We start from the raw sequence: 23,225 nt of genomic DNA, 5'->3' as shown, positions 1-23,225 counted from the left end.
ATTGATAAATGCAAAGTAATGCACATTGGAAAACATAATCCCAACTACACATATAAAATGATGGGGTCTAAACTAGCTGTTACCACTCAAGACAGAGATTTTGGAGTCATTATGGATAGCTCTCTGAAAACATCCACTCAATGTGCAACAGCAGTCAAAAAAGCTAACAGAAAGTTGGGAATCGTTAAGAAAAGGATAGATAATACGACATAAAATGCCATATTGCCTCTATATAAATTCATGGTACGCCCACATCTTGAATACTGTGTGCAGATGTGGTTGCCCCATCTCAAAAAAAGATATATTGGAATTGGAAAAGGTTCAGAAAAGGGCAACAAAAATGATTAAGGGTATGGAACAGCTGCCAGATGAGGAGAGATTAATAAGACTGGGCCTTTTCAGCTTGGAAAAAAGACAACTAAGGGTGGGATACGATAGAGGTCCATAAAATCATGACTGGTGTGGAGAAAGTAGATAAGGAAGTGTCATTTACTCTTCCTCATAACACAAGAACTAGGAGTCACCAAATGAAATTAATAGGCAGCAGGTTTAAAACAACGAAAAGGAAGTATTTTTTCCACAAAACGCACAGTCAACCTGTGGAACTCCTTGTCAGAGGATGTTGTGAAGGCCAAGACTATACTAGGGTTCAAAAAAGAACTAGGTAAATTCGTAGAGGATAGGTCCATCAATGGCTATTAGCCAGGAGGGGAAGCGATGGTGTCCCTAGCCTCTGTTTGCCAGGACAAGGAATGGATCACTTGTTTACCTGTTCTGTTCATCCCCTCTGGGGCACCTGGCACTGGCCTCTGTTGGCAGACAGGATACTGGGCTAGATGGACCTTTGGTTTGACCCAGTGTGGCCATTCTTATGTTATGTTCTGATTAAATGTACATTTCAGAAACAAGCAGACAAAAGGTGACTTCCAGATTCAAGTAGTGAAAAGGGTAACGAGACCATACGATCAAAAAGCAGCAAGGACTTAAGAAATCCCACTTAAGGAACACAGAGCAGTCATCTACTTGTAGTGTGAAAAAAGCTGCTGTAATACAAACTTGCTAGGGTACCAAACCAATACTAGAAGCTACTGGGGCACATACCACCTTTCATATGTAAGAAGAAATCACTCAGTGCCTAAATGCTCCAGAAACAGAAACCTGCAACAACATCTGAGAACCCTAACCCAAGAATACAAAAGCAAGTTCCAAAGAGTACAATGATGCAATAGCCCTGTTTTTAGGTTACAGCTCATCACTGAAAAGGTGAACAAGATGGACATCAGCAGATAAAGGAAAGCATTAAATATATCAGTGATCCTCTTGATGAATCATCCTATAATTGTAGGGCCTTGCTGTGGAAAAAAATCTTGGTACCAAAACATGATGTAGTCCTAGAGCAGGAGGGTCCATGTAATGGGAAGGCAAGATTCTCTTCCAGTCTCACCCTGTTAGAACCATGTGGGAAGTTTCTGGTTAATTCCTACTGAATTCACTGGGACATGGATGACTCATTTAACTCCAACCCAAATACGAAGAGAGGTGGAGCAGCTTTATGAAGAGCAAAGTAGGGTCTGGGAGAGAGAGACAGGAACTATAGGGGAACCAAGCCTGTGGAGAAGGTCTGAGGAGTTTCTTAGGCTGAGCTGTCTTACTTTCAGCAACACAGACAAGCCCTGTTTGAGATAATTTTTGACCTTACACAAAACGTGTGTAGCCTTTTGTTGGAGCATGTTGGGGAGCAGTTTACTGTCCACAGAACATCTAGCTCAAGATAGAATCTGGCAAAACAAAGCTGCATCATCTTCCTTCTATGACCATTCTTCCCTGTAATCTTGTCTGACACCAGTTCTAAATTAAAGAGCTGTGTAAACATGCCTGCCCCAAGCACAGTATTGTCTACTACCAAGCAGAAGGAACCGTACTGATTGGGAAAGCTGCACATGTTAGCATGCTCTTAGTCATAAGAAAGATTACCAGCTTCCTTCCAGTAAATAAAAGTAGCTAAAACATGGCTCTTCCACACCTATGAACAAAAACTTGTGCTTTAAACAGAAAAGTCACATACTAACCATCAGCTGTAGAGATCATGTTACAGTGCAACCAACCATAATTAAGGCTACGATTTTGTTATGGACATTTTCAGTAAAAGTCACAGACAGGTCACAGGCAATTAACAAAACGTCATGGAAGCCATGACTTGTTCCTGACTTTTACTAAAAATGTCCATGACAAAAAGAGGGAGGGAGGAGGGTCTAGCACCCTGCCCTGCTGTGGCTGGAAGCTGCAGTCTCTGCCCCATGACTGGGAGCTGGGAGGGACCCCCACTGTGGTGGCTGGGGAGCTGTAGGGGATTCTCTGCTGCCTGGGGAGCACTGGAGGATTCCCCCCAGGGGGGAGTTGCCAGGGGTCCCCAGCACCTGCAGGGTCTGGGGAGCTACCGGGGGATTCCTTGCCACTGGAGGCTGAGGAGCTACTCAGGGCTTGGGAGCTCCGGGGATTCCCCCATATCTGTGGCAGCTGGGGAGCTGTGGGAGACCCCCACCACTCCAGGCAGCAGGAGTACCCCCAAAGCTCCTAGCCACCACGGGAGATGGGGGTAGCCTGCAACTCCCAGCCACTGCGGGCTGACGTCATGGAGGTCTGTGGAAGTCATGGATTCCATGACTTCCGTGATCTCCATAACCAAATTGCAGCCGTAACCATCCTTCAAACAGCATCTAAGCATGCATTAAAGGACACCACCACAGATTAGGTGAAAGTGCTCACCAACAAACAAAAGCCTGTCTAAGCTAGAGGACCTGACCAGGAGACTCACTGGGTAGATCAGAAAGGCATAGTGTGATGAGGTGGAGTGGCCTCCCACTGAGCCAGAGGGGGAGGAGCCATGCTGATCCCAAGTGGGGTGCGCAAGACGATCTATTGGGGAGTGCAGCAGGAGGAGCGCTGCCGGGTGGGGGGGAGGGCAGCCGGAGGAGGGAGGGAACGAGCAAGTGAGGAAGCTGCTTCCCCTCCCTGCCCCCCCGCAAGCAGGGCCACCCGGAACACAGGGGCTTTAGGGGCTGCAGGGCCCTGGGCTAAGGGGGCCCCAGGGCCCTGGCCTGCAGCTCTAAAGCCCCTTTCGGAATGTGGCCCTGAGTCCTCCGGCCCGTGAAGGAGCAGTGGCAGCCGCACAGCCAGCGGCTGGAAAGCGGTGTTTTCCCCTTCAAAGCCAGCTGGAGAGAAGCAGCCGCTAGTTGTGCGGCTGCCCCCGCTCCTCCTGAGTCCTGCAGCCCGTGCTCGCAGGGCCGCATTCCAAAAGACCCTTTAGAGCTGCAGGCCAGGGCCCCAGGGCCCCCTTAGCCCCTGTGTTCCGGGTGGTCCTGCCTGGGGGCAGGGGAGGGGGAACCTGTCTGCCCCAGCCCTGAGCCTCCTCCCACACCCTAACTCCCTCCCAGACTCCGCACCCCACCAAGCCCCCTCCCACACGCTAACCCTAACCCAGACCTTCAAATAGCTGTATCACAAAGTGTTAAACCAAGATTTTCAGAAATAATGAAGCATATTCAATCACATTGCTCTCACTAAAAATTTTTTTTTAGATCAAAAAGGTTTTTTGTACCGTTAATAAATAAAATACAACAACAAATTTTAAATATATTGTTTTTCATCTCTCATCCTTTCTTAATTTCTATTTTTTGTATGTTTTATAATGGACATACTATATTAGTATAGTAGTACATGTATATATTTTATACATAAATATACATATATTGGGGGTGCGTGCTCAAAAAATTTTTACTGATAAGGTGCACGATCAAAAAAGTTTGGAGACCACTGTCCTAGACTCCTTATAGCTCGGCCCTACATAAGGGCATGTGCTCCCTTAAGACTGTTTGTTTGCTCTTCCTGGCCTGAGGGGCCTAGACAGTATTATTGCCTGGCCCTGCCCTGGCACTGGGGCGTGGCCTCCCACTGAGCCAGAAAGAGAGGGACAATCGTTAACCCACTACACCCAGCATGACCATGATCCTGTGACACTGCACTTCAGTGATATTATATGATTAAGACAACTATAAATGTATTTCATGCAAGAAAAGTTGTGTGGTGTAATTGAAAAGGTTATGATTTCCTGAATATTATGTGTATGCAGGTATCATTTTTGTATATGAAGTTATGAGTATTGACTATGTATCTGTATTTCAAATGTAGACACACCTGGGGAACATCCCCTAGACAATATGCTTTCAGTCTAGATAATGAGTGAGGAAGGGCCTATTTAGGGCAATGGACCATTAGGAAAAAAAAACAGTAGATCTTAGCAGAAGCTTATCTCCCACCTGGGGAGCCTTCCTGTGAAGGCTCCAAATAGCCAGTGAGCGATGGCTGCTACGATTATACAACAATATGTGATGAGACCATATCTGCAGACTCCATCTTGGGATGTCAGTATTTTTCCAGGACTGATCTGGGAACCAAACTCTGAGAACAATGGGTTCCCGCCATATGCAAAAAGCTATATAAGGCAGAGAGTGACATCATCTGGTGGTGTTCTTTGGTCTCCACACAAGAAGACTCCTGAAAACACCTGAGGAACCAACACTGAACTGGGGGAAGTGCTGGACCCAGGCTAAAGGGATTTTTAGCCTGTGAATGAAACACCTGGGGATTCCAAGCTGCAAAGCAAATGCAGCTTGCCCCTTAAGAATCTGCAGCCTGCTTGTATCATTTCTTAGGGTAAGAATCTGCTATTCATATCCAATCTATTTAATATATTAAGCTTAGTTTGCATTTTTTGTTTATTTGCTAGGTAATCTGCTTTGATCTGTTTGCTATCACTTGTAAGCACTTTATCTTTTGCTTCATCTAAAGCAGTGTGTGGGAATCATCTCTCTGGGCAAAAGGCTGTTGCATATTCTTCTCCACATTGAGGGAAGGGGCAAATTTTATGAGCTTACGCTGTACAATTGCCTGTGCAGCACAAGACAGTATAATTCTGGGTTTATACTCCAGAGAGGGTGCATGCCTGAGGAGCTGGGAGTAGCCTGCCCATGCTGGCACTGGTAGCTGGTCAGAGAGTCTGCTTGTAACTGCAGCTGGCTGTGTCCCTACCTGTGTGTATGCTAGTGAAAGTGCAGGCTGGAGGGTTTGTCACAGCAGTACAGTGTGAGAGGGAGCCCAGGCTAGTGGGTCATGAAGCTCAGTAGTGTCCCAGTTCAGGGTGGCACCCTGGGGGGAACCTGTTACACATCCATCCGTCAAATATTATTTTCTCTACAGAAGGTAGACCAAGAGAACACAAAGTGTAAGACAGCAAGAGGATACCCACAGGCTTTAAGGCCAACTACAGTAGCAGAGTCTCATCTAAAAGACACTAGTCAGTAACTAAAGACAGGAAAAAAGTCCTCCCCACCCACAAGCATTTAACAACTTGTCCCTGTCAAGTCCAAGTTTTTTGCTGTTGATACTTGAACAGCAGACAGTCTGATACACATTCATATTCTGGCACCAAGGCTTTCTGTTTCCAGTTCTCTTAATAGTACCCAAAAGAGGCCTGAGCTACCATCACCATGGCTCCCTTCTCATATCAGTATGAGATATTGTGGTGTGTGTCACATATCCAGCCTCTCAGGGTAATAATCACTGCATAGGTGCTCAGTGAGAACAGTGCATTTTGATACTAGTCTTTGAAAAAGCTGGTCAAGGCCTGCAAGCACGCTCTCCAAATCTAGTGGCTAATCTTGAGTTAGGTGAGCAGGTTGCCTCCAAGAGGTTTCTTCAGCACTTAGACTAGGAAGGGCCTAGATATGAGCAACCATTGGTACCTTAAAGCATCCTCCACCGCTAGAAGATTTTGTTAGACTCACAGGACAGCCTTTTGCTGAGCACATAGTGAAAGTGAGGAAGTCAACACTACGTAAGTATTTAACACGAGAGCAACTGTTCAAAAGCAACCCATCAGTTGTACCTGGCAGTGCGGAAATTTGGATGGAGAGTTTTTCCCCCGTTCTCTAGAGAGGATTGAGAGATTCTTGTCGCATCCAAGCTATGAACCATGTCACACTAAGACCTCTTTAGTTACACAATCGTTAACTAAAGTTAAGATGCAGGAGGTGATCTTAAAAGTTTGATACCAAGGGGACAGGTGCCTTAAAAACACCTACAAGATCAAAGGGAAATATTTACTTTATTGCAGTGTTGATTTTACTGCAGAATTGTGGTGTTCTCCTATACTTAGAATGAAATATCACAGTGCGGTGTTTATAGGACAGGAAGCATGGTAAAATAGCTCTTTTTTCTGGCCACTACTGCATGCATAAATTTGCAAACAAGTAACATTATCATAAACAAGACATGTTCCTCCAGCCTGCCACTCACTGGAATACAAATAGGACCAACCTTGCTAGGATATCCTTACACATTTTCATCCGCTATAATGAACGTTCCATTTGGGTGGTTCTGTAGTTGGCTTTGTACTGGTGCAGTTTGTTTCCACATTTGAAGATGTTACTCATATTTTCAAGGATCTTTTGCCCTCTGACATATCACAAACCAAACCATGGTATGGATTTTACAACCTCTCAAGACATTAATACTGCACATGGGAATAGCAGATCCTTTCTAAGCAAGGCCATTTTCAACAAAGGCCACAAACACATGGTAATATTGGCTTAAATCTCTTGGCTGCTGGGGAACACTTTCAGATTAGTAGGGCACTTCCCTGGACATGTTTACAATCAAAAATTGATGTTCTCAGGACAAGTTCAATAAACTGAACTAGGATATCATGGTAATCTCAAATCTTTATCAACAGGAACTGGGGAGGAAGATTTAAAAAAAAAAAAAAAAAAAAGAGGACAAGGCACAGATAATGCTTAGAACTAGTTCAAAAAACCACTTTATTCCTCTTTCAGTAAATGTGTCGTGTACCAGACCTGAGCATGGATAGACTCCACAGACCTCATTTACACAGTTAGAATTGCAAGGCAATGGATGATTCCTCTCCTGCTTATATTCCATGAGACCTTCTGGGGACAGGCAGGTGCTAAACATTCTTGTGTCTGAACCAGAACTGTTGGCTGTATTTCACTCGCTGTGCAATTTAGGCCATCATACTAAAAGTTACATCTACCATGGAGGTCTGCTCAATAATTCTTGTGGTCCTTACCCTGCATATTTCCCAGTTCCTCAAACTCAATCTGCTTGCTCTATACACTGGATTTGCAATGAGAACCCGGACAAGCTGGTATTACTGTGGCAAAAAGAGAGGGAAAGACAACTCTAGCAACTCAATCATCTATTTTAAACAATGGGCTTTCTGTCTAGGGGCTCATGTTGAAGGGCTTTACAAATATGTATACAAAAATAACTTTTCCTGCCAAATAAATGTAGCTAATCTTGAGTGTGAGATGGTAGCTGTGTAGCAGCTCACAGCAATACTACAGATTAGGAATAGAAGGAAGATATTGTAAGTAAAATTTTGGGGGACAGTTAGGTGGTAAGATGCAATTACTCAAATTAGAATTTGAAAGGACACCAATGGAAGAAAAGCAGTGCCCTTCCCTCACTAGGGTAAAAATACAACAAATCCCTGCTCCCTAAAGGATGAGCCAGATCTCATTTGCAACGCAAGATACCATCTTTCTCTTCCACTTCATATCCAATGTGACAGCCCTGCTGTTCCTGGGATGGCCATGAGCCCCCCTCTTCTCCAAAGCAGCATTCAACCCCTCCCCTCACACACACTTTCTTGGGTTTCTTCTCCACAGCGTCCAATCCCTATGGTTTGTGTAATCTTTTCCATCTAGGCTAATACCTAACACATTGTGTAGAAACAAAATGAAATATCTGCTATCTGAACCCAGCAGACTCCTAGACAATAAATTATGGATGGGCGGGGGACACAAAACACTTGCTTCTTACCTTAGAGCCTTCATTTTTGCGATCGCACTGCAGGTTTTTGGAGAGGTGGGGGGAGAAAAGAGAAGAGAAAAAATTGCAAACATTGTAACTTTTCAACCATTGCAGAAGAATCAGCAGGCACCCAGCCAGCATCACCTGGGCAGCTGCCTGGAACATTTCAGCTTCAGCTCCTCGCTGTGACCAACAGCAGCAGAAGCTCCCTAAGAGCAGTGGACCCATCAGCACCCAAACAAGGGCCACTGGCACCCAAACTGGGGCCCCGTCCCTTCCCCAGAGGCCCCGCCCGAATACTGCATCTTCCCCAGTGGCCCTGCCTCCTGCTCGCACCTCTTCACTCCCTTCTCCATTTGTTGCTCACCCTTACAGCCAGTAAAAAGTGGGAGGGCATAGACTTCCTACTTTTAAAAGTGATGGGGCCGTGCCCCTTCTCCCCCCTTCCTGGTGCCCCTGGCTGTGACCAAGGCCTTGCCAGCCAAAAGGCACTGGCTTTACGGCAAGTTTAATCACAAAGCATGTAGAATGCAGGGTCCACAGCATCAGCTGTCTCACATCATCAACCCCTGATCCACAAGGCAAGGAGTTCAGACCCCACCCCCTGCACAGTCAGCCTCCCAAAGGAATTTTTTTTAAGGGACATGATGGGGTGAGCTCCCACATTGGCCCTGCAGGAGCTGAACTGGGCCAGGTTGGGGGTTAATCAGCTAATTAGGCTGCAAACAGGGGAGCTTTAGGCTATAGGCAGTTCATTAGAGAGGCTCATATGTGCAGAAACAGGGAGGGGAGCAGGGGCTGTAAAGCTAGGTAGTGGGCTACAGACTGGGTGGCTAGGATAGGCTGCAGGAAGGCAGGCAGCAGTCACTCCCAAGGAGAGGATTCTTGGAGCTAGTACACCCAGAGAGAGAAGGGGAGCCAGACAGGTAGGAAGCAGTCCAGGAAAGGAGCAGTGAGGGGAGAGAAAGGAACCCGAAACTGTTGAGCCGAGAGTCCCTGGACTGGATGTTGGAGAAGATGGCAAACCTGGGTTCCCCTACCAGCCTCCGAGGGCATGGCTCGGAACTCAAGCAGTGAATAGCAGACTGCCTAGGACTGAATCCTGGAAGGGGGAACGCCGAGTGACCTAGCTGGAGGACTAAATCACAAAGGCTCCGCTGTGGGTCCTGGAGCAAGAGGAGCTTCAGACCAGGGTCGGAATGATGGTGTGCAACCATGACTAGGAATGTCAGTCTTGAGCTAACCCCAGAGTGACCAGGAGGAGGTGCCAGTCCAGCAGCAAGAGGTGCACATTGTGACAGGGACATTGACTAAATTGCATTCAGAAGCCTCTGAATGGGGAAGATTTGTTTAGAGTTTAATCTACAGCCTACATTTCTGCATATGTTTGGGGGATTTGTTTGGTTTTTCGGGTGGAGGAAGGAGGTACACAGCAACTCCTCATTTAGTAGGACATATCTTGATGTAGTTGTCTGCTGGATTACCCTGAGGGGGCATGCACAGAGTTCCCTCTGGGTTTGTCACACCCTGCTGTTGCTTACCGGGTGAACCTCTCCTATGAAGTACTCTTTGAGCATTTCCCTGGCATCTGTGGAGTGCCCAACATCTTCAAAGCTCTCTGTGGCATCCTTACCAGCCTGTTCGAGCAAAACTTCCTCTCCACCTGGATGCTGGAAAAGAAGGAATTCAGTGAGCCCAAGGCTGAGGGATAAAAAGCAATGAGAAGAATTCCAGTCTCCTCTACACACACACACATACTGTGGCAATGTCCTGGGCCCAACACTGCAAACATACTCCAGTCGTTTCAATCCATCACAGACCCCAAAGAACAGCTTAAGATAACCACACTAAAGGTCCAAGTCTGCAACCTCCTCTTCAGGCAGTCACGAGTAATGAGAGAGCACTGCAGGGTCTGGCAAGCACCTGGAATCCAGCCTTACCTGCTTTACAGGCAGCAAAAATCCCTCCACCAACAAGAAGCAATTCCCCAACATCCACAATGCACTGACTCAGCCCTCTCAGTCAAGTCTGCTCTGTAGTCCCTAAGGTTCATAGCCAAGACAGGCTGGTCTGACTCCTGATGCCCCTAGATGTATGCTCATGCAGAAGCACAACACAGAATATGAGCAGGAGTTCACCTCTAGAGGAGCCGTGAGTGCAAGCAACACACAAGCACAGGAGCCCCGAAGAGCAGAGCCTGAGGCATTGAGTATACTCCAGCAGGGACCGTGATTATTTAGGCATAATAGAGAGAGCACCTCCTCATGGCTCTTGAACAGAACATGCTGGGCAGGCCATGCACTCTCGCTTGCAGAGAACTTTTTCCTGCTGTGTGTTTTCCCCTTTCCTTCCATGCATGAGCCATTCTTATTTCTTCCTCACCTGCTGGAATAAAGGCGGCTAGGGAATGGTTCCCAGATGCTCAATCTAGGATGCTCTGCTCCTGGATGTCAGTGGAGGCAACATTGCTATTCCATTTCCCCAGAGTCCTGCACTAAGAGGATCTCTCTCTGCTTTAATTAATCTTTCCACTTACAGTAACATCAACAGAGAGAGGGCCAGGCTTGCCAATGGCATAAGCTGACAATTCTAGTGACCCTCCTCGAAGCACCCTCTGATTCACCAGCACTGCATCTGGCCCACTCTGAAATCCAGCCAGGGGCAAACAAACACTCAGCAGCCAGGGGGAGTGAAGGTCCTAAAGAGAAGTTTTACTGTTTGCACTCTGACTGATTTAAAAAAACATTTCACCTCTGAAGTGTCTAAATCACTGAAATTAGTCTCCTTCCCCCTCAAGGCTGCATTCCTCAGCAGAACCTTTATCTAACTAGTATATAAAACACCACAGGTGATAAAAGATACCTGTTCACCCTTGAAAAGTCAGTATGACCTGTAATCAACAACAGAATGATAGCTGTGCACAGACCTACCCTGGGTCAGAGTTCAGAGTGGGCGTTGCATATGAACATGCTTCTGTAATGAGCTGGGAAGAACCATGGGGAGTGTTCTCCACCCAAACTAAGGGTATGTCTACATCTACAATTTTGCAGCGCTGGTTGTAACAGCTGTATTAGTACAGCTGTATAGGGCCAGCGCTGCAGAGTGGCCACACTTACAGCAACCAGCGCTGCAAGTGGTGTTAGATGTGGCCACACTGCAGCGCTGTTGGGCGGATTCAAGGGGGGTACGGGGAACGCGAGAGCAAACCGCGGGGAAGCAGGTCTCCTTCCACGCGGTGTGCTCTCGCGTTCCCCGAACCCCCCTGCAAGCAGGTCTCCTTCCCCGCGGTTTGCTCTCGCGTTCCCCAAACCCCCTTGCAAACCGCGGGGAAGGAGACCTGCTTGCACGGGGGTTCGGGGAACGCGAGAGCACACCGCGTGGAAGGAGACCTGCTTGCGGGGAGGGGGTTCGGGGAACGCGAGAGCAAACCGCGGAGAAGGAGACCTGCTTGCACGGGGGTTCGGGGAACGCGAGAGCAAACCGCGGGGAAAGAGACCTGCTTCCCTGCGGTTTGCTCTCGCGTTCCCCGAACCTCCCTGCAAACCGCGGGGAAGGAGACCCGCTTGGGGGGGATTCGGAGAACACCGGAGCAAACCGCAGGGAAGGAGACCTGCTTGATTACCAGAGAGGTATCCTCAGGTATGCTGGGATACCTGCTTATTCCACGGAGGTCAAGAAAGCGCTGGTAAGTGTCTACACTTGATTACCAGCGCTGGATCACCAGCGCTGGATCCTCTACACCCGAGACAAAACGGGAGTACGGCCAGCGCTGCAAACAGGGAGTTGCAGCGCTGGTGATGCCCTGCAGATGTGTACACCTCCTAGGTTGCAGCGCTGTAACCCCCTCACCAGCGCTGCAACTTTGTGATGTAGACAAGCCCTAAGCCTTCTGAGGATGAGGGCAGAGGTTAAGTGTCACCTCCATGATGAACGCCACAGGCCTTTCCCATTGGCAGGTTTCACACCACCAGCCTACTACCTCCAAAGTGAGACACAAGAGGGTGCAGAGATAGTAGATGCAGGTGGGCAGTACAAGAAGTGACAGATAGAAAAAGCATTATTAAATCCCTTAGGAACTGGATTTCTCCTGTTCCTAGTTTTGTTAGAGAGAACAAGAATGCAGGAAAGGAGATGGAAAGATGCTTATTGGAACCTAGCAACCTTGCTCACTGCAGAGAACATGCATCACTAAGAAAAAAAGAGATGCATTCTGCCATGACAGCCAAAGCATGAAGTGCACCTCATCCTTCCACTCTGCATTTAAGGGAGTTGTGCCTGAAAACGAGCCAAAGTGATTCATCTAAAGCTGTAGATCTTCACGGGTGGTTTTCAGGACTTGAAAAATTTACCCAGCACCTACTAAGGAAAAGTCCATTAGCCAGGAACTAATAACTAAAATACTGAAAAGTTCCAGGAAGGTGGCTTTGCACATCTGAAAGTTTTACAGCCACTGCTGTCATCCCAAATCTGCATAACAATGTGATCCCACCACTCACTGCTTGTTTCTCAAGCCTAGAAACCACAGTCCACCATGTGCAACTTCTCTGTGAATGCAATCACAGCAATCTTGAATTGTTTCTTTCCCCGTAAGGCAGACACCAAGGCATTGTCATCAGAGTCACAGCTCATGAAATACTGCAGGATGAGGTGCGTTGTGTTCATAACGCTCATCACAATAGTCCACCAGCCATGCTTTCCACCAGCCATGCTTTCTGACAGAGACAGAGGGCGCGCAGGTTACAGGGACTGCTGAAAAGCAGCATGAAACATACTAGTATGCGCACTGAATTATAGGATGGGAAAACTGCATCATGGGATGCTAAACCTGCCCCCCCGAGTAGAACCCTCCCAAATTAATGGTCACGAAAAACATGTCACAGACAATGAAATCTGGTATCCCACTATGAAAAATGGTCTTCTGGGTGCTTTTACTTTGTACTATACAGATTTCACTGAAGAGACCAGTGTTTCTCAAATTTGGGGTTCTGACCCAAAAGGGCGTTGGGGGGGTGTCGCAAGGTTATTTTAGGGGGTCCGCAGTATTGCTACTCTTACTTCTGTGCTGCCTTAAGAGCTGGGTAGCCAGAGAGTGGCGGCTGATGGTTGGAGAGTGGTGGCTGGTGGCCGGGCGCCCAGCTCTGAAGGCAGTGCCCTGCCAGCAGCAGCGCAGAAGTAAGGGTGGCAATACTATACCAGGCCATCCTTACTTCTGCGCTGCTGCTGGTAGCAGCTCCACCCTCAGAGCTGGGCTCCTGGCCACCAGCCACCGCTCTCCAGCTGCCCAGCTCCGAAGGCAGTGCTGCAACCAACAGCAGTGCAGAAATAATGGTAGTGCTACCGCAACGCCACCTACAATAACCTTACGACCCCTCCCCCCCACAGCTCCTTTTTGGGTCAGAACCCCTACAATTACAACATGAAATTCCAGATTTAAATAGCTGAAATGTGAAATTTACTACATTTAAAATGTTATGAGTGTGAAATTGACCAAACTGGACCATGAATTTGGTAGGACCCTATCCATGAGGCATTGCAAAACCTTCCCAACACACCCTGTGGTAGATGGTGGTGAGCTGCACAGTGGGATAACTACCTGTGACACACTCCACCGACACAAGGTGCATAGTGTGGAGATGCAACAGCGGTTTAATTATAGCAGTGGCTGTACGTTACGGACTGTAACTTAAGTCGACTTAACTCTATAGTGTGGACAAGGCCTTACTCTTTCTGCCTGGGTCACACATTCTACAGACCCTATCATCCACGGTGAGCCCATATACACACAGGTTCTGGCTACAATAGAGAACTTGTAGCAATGCAGCTGTAAGTTCTCTAACGTAGCTGCTCTAAGCCAGCCCCCGTGAGCAGCAGTAATTATGTTGGCCAGAGATGCTCTCCTGTTGACATAGCACTTTCCACATTGGTGCTTACATCAGTGTAATTTATGTCACTCAGTGGGGTGGTTCATGCACACCCATGTGCGACATAAATTATGCTGACATAAGCTGTGCTGTAGACAGCCATAGGTACTCATAAACAGCGGTTCTCCCTAATACAACTTCACAATATCAACCAGAATTCATGTAGAGAGCCCCCCAACTCACAACTCTTCAGTTCCCTAGCTGTAAAATACAAACGCCACCACTGCCTGCCTCCGAAGGGGACTGTGAGAAGAAATCCAGTAAAGCCCCCCACTACGATGTTTATGAGTACCTTAGATCGATAGAAATGCAAGGGGGTTTGGAGGGGATGAGTTAAATGCCCCAAATGGCAGTGTGCATGTGGTGGAGAGAGGGGCATGCAGCACAGGGCTACTTACACTTCATAAAGCTAATCAAAAGGTACATTCACCCCTGCTCCTGACAGGCCATTTCAGCACAGAGTTGGAAAGTTAGCCCTCGGCAGTTGACCTGGAATCCATATTTAAACACACAGACTTGGTTTTCATGGCTCCAGCAGTTGCAGCACATAGACCCCACTGTAACCTGCACTCTGGGGCTTGTTCTGTTTCAAGTGGTAAGTGAATGACTCTTGTCCTATTTGGGCGATATTTATGGCAATGGTTCTACTTCATCTGAAACACATCAGGCAGACCCCCACTGGAGCACAAACAGATACCAACTCACACTATAGGGTTTAAATGCAACTTGAGGAGCTGCCTTTGCACATCTCTCTCATTCTGTCCATGTTCTTATGACCCGATGGACTTTTGCCATGTGGTAAGTCCAATGTCTTAGCACTTCTATTATGTAACCAGCAGCATAAGACTTTAAATAAAGTTTAAAATAATTCATATTGCAACTGACACACTTTAGCCAGACTGACCAGCACCTGACCCACTGTGTCTGTTTGCAGGAACTGGAGTGGCCTCTCAGAAATTATGCAATAGCCTTGCAATAGCACTTCAATGAGCTCAGCAATTCTGTACAAACAACATGTGGCCATGGGCTAGAACAGGCAGCAATTAGCAATTGCCCCAACCATGACAGAGGATTGAGAGGGAACATTTCATGCTGAATCCCTGACATCTGCAGTTACAGCAATTCAGGCATTGTCTACACTAGCAAGTTTCTGCCAGCAAAGCAGCTTTCTGCGCTGTAACTCCTGAGGTGTACACACTGCCAACCCACTGCGCAGCAGCAGCAGCGCTATTAAAAAAACAGAACAAAAAAACCCCAACACCCCGACGAGAGGCATAGAGCTTTCTGTGCCAGGGCTACAGTGCCACGGTGCCAGTGTAGATACCCTGGACGATTACAGCACTGCAACTGCCCTCTGTGAGGTTTCCCACAATGCCTGTTCTAGCCTCTCTGGCCATTGGTTTGAACTCTACTGCCTTGCCCTCAGGTGACCAACTGTCAGCCCCACCCCTTAAATTCCTGGGGAATTTTGAAAGTCCCCTTCCTGTTTGCTCAGTGTTGCATGCAGTAGTCTCAACACCTCTTTCCAGGTGATGATGCCTGCTCCACGCACCAGGCGATCCCCCACTTGCAGCAATGCTGAGCTGCTGGACCTCATCAGCATTTGGGGAGAGGAGTCTGTCCAGTACCAGCTGTGCTCCAGCCACAGGAATTATAACAACTACGGACAGATTTCACGATGCATGACAGAAACGGGCCATGGCCAGGACATACTGCAGAGCAGGGTCAAAGAAAAGCAGCTGCAGAACGCCTACCACAAGATGTGGGGGGCAAATTGCCGCTTTGGTGCTGCCCGTTCTACGAAGAGGTGGACGTGATACTCGGTGGAGACTCCACTACCACTGCGAAGGCCACTGTAGATACTTCAGTGGCTCGCATGCCAGTCAAGACTGGACTGAGCCAGGCGGAGGAAATCTTGGATGGAGAGGGGGACCCAGGGGCAGAGGACAACACAGAGGTCAGAGATGCATGCAGCCAGGAGCTCTTCTCTACCACAGAGGCGGCTAGCCAGCCACAGCTTTTGGAGCTTGGTGAAGCACAAACAGGAGAGGAGGCCCCTAGTAAGTGGCTTTGATTTTTGGAATTGCTGAAGTGAGATGTTGGGGGCATCATTCCTGGAGATACTGGGCAATCCACTGACACAGGTTCTTTGGCAAAGCTGCTTTGTTTCTTGCCCCATTAAGGGTAACTTTCCCACGCCACTCTGCTGTCATTGGGGCGGTGGGGACCATTCCTGAACACAAGTGAGCCGCATAAGGGCCAGGGCAGAAGCTGCAGTCTTGGAGAAGACCCTCCTTTGATTCCCTGCTCACCCTCAGCAGCGAGATATCTTCCATAATGATCACATCCTGTGGAAAATGTGGGGCCCTTAATGATTATAAAATCCCTCCCCTCCACCCCCCGCCCCGAGCTGACTCTCCCCAAGAGCCAGGTGCCCAGTGTACAGTAGGGTCCGGGAACACTGATTTCCCCTGTGGTTACTCATCATGTTGGTGGTCTTGTGGCTCATGTGTGCTTACCTGGGGTCAGCCAGTTAGTGATAGATATGTGAATAGTGGCTGTGTTCAATCAGTGTTCTGTGTGTTGCAAACAATACTGCTTCTATAAAATGTTGCATTTTGGCTTCACAGAGATGACCTTGGGAGCCCAGCCTCTCTCTTTGTTATCACCAGCTGAATGGCTGCACAGAATTAGAAAGCGGCCACCAAGAACTAAAGAGGGCTCTCTGCATGATGTCATGATGCACTCCACAGCTGAAAAACAAGGATTGAAGGAGTGGCAGGACAGCAAGAAGAGAGACTAAAGGAGAATGTGATATGCCAGAAGAGTGCAGAATCCATTCCTGCAGACTGTGCACTACACAAACCGTTGAAAGATGGCACCAAATGTGGACGGAAGCACAGGGATTGCCGGGATGTGAAGCAATGCATCACAGGGTACTGGGACAGGACCCAAGATGTCCCATGGCCCCCCTCCACCTTCCCATAACTCTTAGTGACAGAAGAGGAAGAGATGCTCTGTGGGATAGCTGCCCAGAGTGCACCGCTCCGAATACCGCTGCAAGTGTTGCAAGTGTGAACACTATTGTGCAGGCAGCTGATGGGGTGAACACACAACAGTGGTTTCCCTTCAGCACTCTCTGAGCGGTGCTGTAACTGCTGGTGCTATAACTCTGCTAATGTAGACATACTCTCAGAGAACTAATGCAGAACAGTTTATCAGACACTGGGCTTGTTTAAAATCTATTCAAGTGCCTGGGTCTGACTCTCCCAGCAGCTGTATTGACCACACAGGCCATGCTATACTGGCAATACACTCCTAGCATGGACACAGCTACATCGTTAAAGCTGTGCTTTGTACCAGTATAACAAGATCCCCCCCGTGAGCAACAAATTATACCAGTAAAAGCCCAGTTTTGCTAGTATAACTTTCTCTACCCTAGCAGCTTCTGCTAGCACAGCTCTGTTGGTCAGGGATCACACCTCTTCACACTCCTCGCTGACATAGCTACTTCGTCAGAAGTCTGTACTGTAGACCTCACTAAAGACAAGACAAGATTCCAGTTCCATTTCACTATGAAAGCTGCAAACAATGCAAAACTGACTCAGGCAAAGAAGGGACAGCCTAAGCCAATGTAGCGTGAAAGACCCCAAGCTGCGTCACAAAGGGGCACAGAGGTTGTCTGCTTTTTACAAGAGTCTTCCTACAAGATGACTATGAGTGTTGTTATCATCACCACAAATTCCAAAGGAATGCATCCTCCTTGCAGATCAAGCACCACCCAGGTCAATCTCTAGCTAGGCCTTTAAGACAGTCTTGCTGGATGCTCAATCTATGATCACCACTGCCAACCTCACTGCAACACCATAGCCTCTGGCATGTAAGCCATCATCGACCATGTAGCAACATTCCTTCATAAGTGTGCTTTGTAATTCACTGGTCATCCATCCTAATAATATGTCCATACCAAGGAAGATGCCAAACCAAAATCTGTGCTGATGGAGGTGGCTGGTGGGTTCAGCTACAAATATCTTAATTGCAAATCTTCGTCTGCCATTTAATCTGGAGCAGCTGACAAAGACAACGAGAATCAAAGACATCAATCTGGTGCTCTTCAGCCTTCCTCAGAGCCCTCATTTCCACTTCCATACATCTGAGTTGGTACAAGCACAGTCCTACAGACCCACAGCTTCATAGTGGGCTTGATGTTCCAACGTTGCCACGGAGGGTCTGGAATGTGGCAATGACATGGTGATTGTTGACTTGCTTTTCATCACCTGAGGATTCACAAGCAGACCTCAGTAAACGCCACATGGTTTCACTCACTGAAGTGCTTCTGTTTCAGCATGAGTTCAGAATGAGGTGATAAGCGCATTGCTCAGGAGGAGGCAGAAGCTCGAGGCAGGTGGGGGTGGCATGGCAGCTGAGGTTTTATTTTGAGGTGGGACAAAAAACACAGCTGACAATTTATTATTAATTCTGCTGAATTACTGACTCCAAACACTTTTAGGAGCTGCCTATACCTTAAAACGTTTCCAGAATCCAAGTCAATAGCCATGAGTTATCACATAACACTGCTAACCCCAAAGAATACAGGAGAACTGCAGACTATACACAGGGATAACTCCCCTCCCAGTCAGAGAAATACACCCACCTCTTGGAAGTGAATAACATGACAGATACTCATCTACTGAATCACCAGCATTGTCTCCTTTAAAACCTGGGTTCTGCTTGGAGATCTGCCTTGAAAATACTGACCGACCCTGACACTACTTAGGGCTTGGCTACACTGGCACTTCACAGCGCTGCAACTTTCGCATTCAGGGGTGTGAAAAAACACCCCCTTGAGTGCTGCAAGATACAGCGCTGTAAAGCCTCAGTGTAATCAGTGCCGCAGCGCTGCACGCTACACCCGCAAGGGATGTGGTTTACGTGCAGCGCTGGGAGAGCTCTCTCCCAGCGCTGGCGCTCCGACCACACTCACACTTCAAAGCGCTGTTTCAAGTGTAGCCATACCCATCATTTGCAGCGTTGTAGCCATGTTGGCCCCAGGGCATTAGAGAGACAAGGTAGGTGAGGCGATCTCTTTTACTGAACCAAGGTCTGTTACTGAGAGGAACAAGTTTCCCCCAGAACTGAAGCAGAGCTCTGCCTAGCTTGGAAGCTTGTCTCTTTCATCAACAGAAGTTGGTTCCAGTAAAAGATATTACCTCAGGCACCTTGTCTTACAACTTAGTATAAAATCTTCTAGGAATTCGTTTAGCCTGAGGGAACCAACACAGAAATTTCAAATCCAAGCCTTCAGTTTACTTTTTTCATATCATGAGAGGAGCAGAGATGCCAACAAGAACTAGGTTCAATTATTTGTTGGGGGGGGCGGACCTCAAACGATTTGAAAGCCCCACATCATGTGTTACGTCTGTCCCCCGTCCCCACTTCCATCCACTTGCTCCATCTGTTTTAAATGAGACTGTAGGCAATAGGAGGGTGACCAGATGACCCGATTTTCTAGGGACAGTCCCGATTTCGGGGGCTTTTTCTTATATAGGCTCCTATTGCCCCTCCCCCCGTCCCGATTTCTCACACTTGCTGTCGGGTCACCCCCCGGGGCAGGAATGCGCCTTTCCATACACGCGGTGTGCCCCCCCAGCCCCGAGCCTGACCGCTTCCTCCCGGCGCCGCTCCCCTCCAGCCAAAGAACGGTTCATAGACAATCCCGCTCTGGGCCCAGCAGCGCCAGGGTCCCCAGCCCCCCCCCAGCCCCACGGGCCGCCAAGCGGGGCAGTGCTCAGCCCCGGGAAGCTTCCCTCAAGCGCTACGTAAATACCAGCGCCCCCCGCCCCTTCCCAGACCCGGCAGGGCCCCCCGCCGCGGGCCTCACCTCCTCCAGGAAGCGGCCGACGTCGTACACGCGGCCGTGGATGACCAGCCAGGCCTCGCGGCTGGAGCTGCGCTTCGCCACCTCCGCCAGGGTGAAGAAGGGGCCGCCCTCGGGCGCCGCGCCGACCCCAGCGGCGCTGGGCTGTTCGCTCCCCATCCCGGCTCCCGGCACCGGCACCAACGGCAAACTAGCTAGGCCCAGCGCGGCCGCCGTACCTAGGCCACACCCACTCCGCGCCCAGGAGACAATGGGTCTTCCGGGTCCCAAGTGCTCCGCTCGCTGTCGACCAATGGGAATGAGGGGCGGGCGGGCGGCCGGCCGCTTGTAGCCGGTTCTGGTTCGACTCCCAATAGCCAATCAGAGGTGCCCTCACACCCCACCGCAGCCAATGAGAGGGCGACATACCACCGACCTGACCGAGAAGGAGGCGTGATGGGGGCGCTGGAGCGAGAGCACCCGGGCTACTCGGGAGTAGCGCCCCTCCCGGCACAGGGGAGCGCTGCAGCCTCGAACAACCCCGCCCGCTCCCAGGGAACGCGGGGTGCCATTCACCTGGGGAGCCTCTGTGCCGACCAGCCCCAGCCTCTGGGGGTGCAGGGGCCCCTCCCCCAGCCCCATGGGCCTGCCCCTCCCCCAGCCTCTGGGGGTACAGGGGCCCCTCCCCCAGCCCCATGGGCCTGCCCCTCCCCCAGCCTCTGGGGGTACAGGGGCCCCGCCCCCAGCCCCATGGGCCTGCCCCTCCCCCAGCCTCTGGGGGTACAGGGGCCCCTCCCCCAGCCCCATGGGGCTGCCCCTCCTCCAGCCTCTAGGGGTACATAGTCCCCAGCCCCATGGGGCTGCCCCTCCCCCAGCCTCTGGGGGTACAGGGGCCCCTCCCCCAGCCCCATGGGGCTGCCCCTCCCCCAGCCTCTGGGAGTACATAGTCCCCAGCGCTATGGAGCTGCCCCTACCCCAGCCTCTGGGGGTACAGGAGCCCCTCTCCCAGCCTCTGGGAATACATAGTCCCCAGCGCTATGGGGCTGCCCCTCCCCCAGCCTCTGGGGGTGCAGGGGCCCCTCCCCCAGCCCCATGGGCCTGCCCCTCCCCCAGCCTCTGGGGGTGCAGGGGCCCCTCCCCCAGACCCATGGGGCTGCCCCTCCCCCGGCCTCTGGGGGTACAGGGGCCCCTCCCCCAGCCCCATGGGCCTGCCCCTCCCCCGGTCTCTGGGGGTACAGGGGCCCCGCCCCCAGCCCCATGGGCCTGCCCCTCCCCCAGCCTCTGGGGGTGCAGGAGCCCCTCCCCCAGCCCCATGGGGCTGCCCCTCCCCCAGCCTCTGGGAGTACATAGTCCCCAGCGCTATGGGGCTGCCCCTCCCCCAGCCTCTGGGGGTACCGGGGCCCCTCCCCCAGTGCTATGGGGCTGCCCCTCCCCCAGCCTCTGGGGGTACAGGGGCCCCTCCCCCAGTGCTATGGGGCTTCCCCTCCCCCAGCCCCTGGGGGTACAGGAGCCCCTCCCCCAGCGCTATGGGGCTGCCCCTCCCAGCCTCTGGGGGTACAGGGACCCCTCCCACAGCTTCTGGGAGTAGATGGGCCCCAGCCCCATGGGACTGCCCCTCCCCCAGCCCGTGGGGGTACAGGGGCCCCTCCCCCAGCCCCATGGGGCTGCCCCTCCCCCAGCCCGTGGGGGTACAGGGGCCCCTCCCCCAGCGCTATGGGGTTGCCCCTCCCAGCCTCTGGGAGTACATAGGCACCAGCCTCTGTGGGTACAGGGGCCCCTCCCCCAGCCCTATGGGGCTGCACCTCCCAGACTCTGGGGTACAGGGACCCCTCCCTCAGCCTCTGGGAATACATAGGCTCCAGCCCCATGGGGCTCCCCTCCCCCTGCCCCTGGGGGTACAGGGACCCCTCCCTCAGCCTCTGGGAATACATAGGCTCCAGCCCCATGGGGCTCCCCTCCCCCTGCCCCTGGGGGTACAGGGACCCCTCCCCCAGACCCATGGGGCTGCCCTTCCCCCAGCCCCTGGGAGCACAGGGGCCCTGCCCCCAGCCCTATGGGGCTGCCCAGCCCCTGGGGGTACAGGGGCCCCTCTCCCAACCATATGGGGCTACCTCTCCCCCAGCCTCTGGGGGTACAGGGGCCCCTCCCCAGCCCTATGGGACTACCCCTCATCCTGCCCCCCTCCCTGGTGGCACAAGGGCTCTTTGCAGTGCCTGACCCCATTGCCTCTTCTACTGGAGTGAGGTTCTCCTGCTCCTACTCTGCCTATGGTGACACTCCCCTCGCAGTGCCCACAGGTAAAGATCCTTGCTCCCTGCTCTTGGTTGCTGTGGGGCTGTACAACTGTCTGGCTGCCTCATGGGTGGTCTCAGTGCCCCCTGAAGCTGTGGGCAGTGAGTGCTTTTGTAGGCAGCTGGAGCTGATAGATTGGGGGCCTGACCCAGAATGGCCAATTCTGATACAGTTACAGTGGGATGGTGCTTTGCTACTCTTGTCCTAACGTGCTTTTAGAGGTAACAGCTAGTAAGGGGGGATGCGGAGAGGTGAGAGCAGGAAGCAGTAGCTGTGTGTGTGTTAGTGGCTCACATGAGGTTTTCTTAATAACTCATTGTAGGCATCATGGAAGAGACAGATTTTGAGGAGAGCGGGGTGGGCTGGAGTAGAGAAGATGTTCTGGCTGTAGCGGGCAGCATGGAAAACAATGCAGAGAAGACTGTGGGAGAAATAGATGATGGGAGCATCAAGACTGGCATCTGATGAGGAAACCAGGTTGGACAAATAGAGAGGAGCAGAGATGCCAACAAGAACTTTGAATCCAATGTGGTAGCAAAGGAGAAGCCAGAAATCAGTTATTAAGTTTGTTGAGTGCTATAGAGGGAGTGTTATGTAAATGTCCATCATTATCAATCCTTTTCAAGTACAAGGCTGGAAATGTCTTCCAACCAGCCTTAATCAAAGGTTATGAATAGCTTCAGTGATTCCTTTGCTATATAGATGGACAGGGAAAGAACCATGCGTGCTATGGAGCTTTGAGAGTAAACCCTTTTAGAGTCTGGTCACATGGTGTGATGTTTACCTTATGTCATGTGAGTTATTCCCTGTATGACTGTATTTCTGTCACATGGTCCCATCGGTAAATTCCTGTCTTCCTGTTCTCTGTTTATTCAGTACGGAGAGGAAATATTTTTGGGAAAAAATCTCATTTCACAGGAAATGAACATTTGTCTTCAGTTGCCAGTTAAGCTAGTCTAACCGCATGAGCCAGAGAGCAGCCCAAATACCTTTTCCTTTTTTTGCCATTGACATTAGAGAAAGGTTAAAAATGGTAACAAGCAGAGAGGTGTCAGAGTCACAAAGTCCAGATCCAAACTGCAGAGATATTTGGAGCTATATAGTCTGGTTCTAGTCCAGCCCTAGTAACAAAGAAAGATAAACCTTCTCTCAAAATGAATATTCTGACACAGTCCTGATAAAATGGCAGAGTGTATCATGACTAACAGTTAGCTTGTAGTGGCTTTGGTCTGGAAAGCAGGTACATCCCAACACAACAGGAATAT

The 23,225-nt window shown here is 50.3% G+C and overlaps 1 protein-coding gene across 2 annotated transcripts in view; it reads right to left on the bottom strand.

The window, feature by feature from the left end:
- The window catches only part of LOC115660274 (cytochrome b5), a 29,440-nt gene extending 9,475 nt beyond the window's left edge, over positions 1-19,965 (bottom strand). Inside the window, exons 1-3 of one of the 2 annotated variants that reach the window (XM_030581490.1) lie at positions 19,693-19,965; positions 9,432-9,560; positions 7,900-7,926 (exon numbers count right to left, since the gene is read on the bottom strand). In XM_030581490.1, coding sequence (XP_030437350.1) covers positions 7,900-7,926; positions 9,432-9,560; positions 19,693-19,848 — 312 coding nt within the window. In that variant the 5' untranslated portion in view covers positions 19,849-19,965. The remainder of the gene's footprint in view (positions 1-7,899; positions 7,927-9,431; positions 9,561-19,692) is intronic. The other variant, XM_030581489.1, reaches the window with a different exon arrangement.
- Positions 19,966-23,225: the final 3,260 nt, after the last annotated feature.

Source organism: Gopherus evgoodei, chromosome 12 (genome assembly GCF_007399415.2).
Source record: "Gopherus evgoodei ecotype Sinaloan lineage chromosome 12, rGopEvg1_v1.p, whole genome shotgun sequence".
NCBI lineage: Eukaryota > Metazoa > Chordata > Testudines > Testudinidae > Gopherus > Gopherus evgoodei.
Note: the sequence above shows the minus strand (reverse complement) of the source record. Positions and strands in the feature narration are given on the sequence as shown.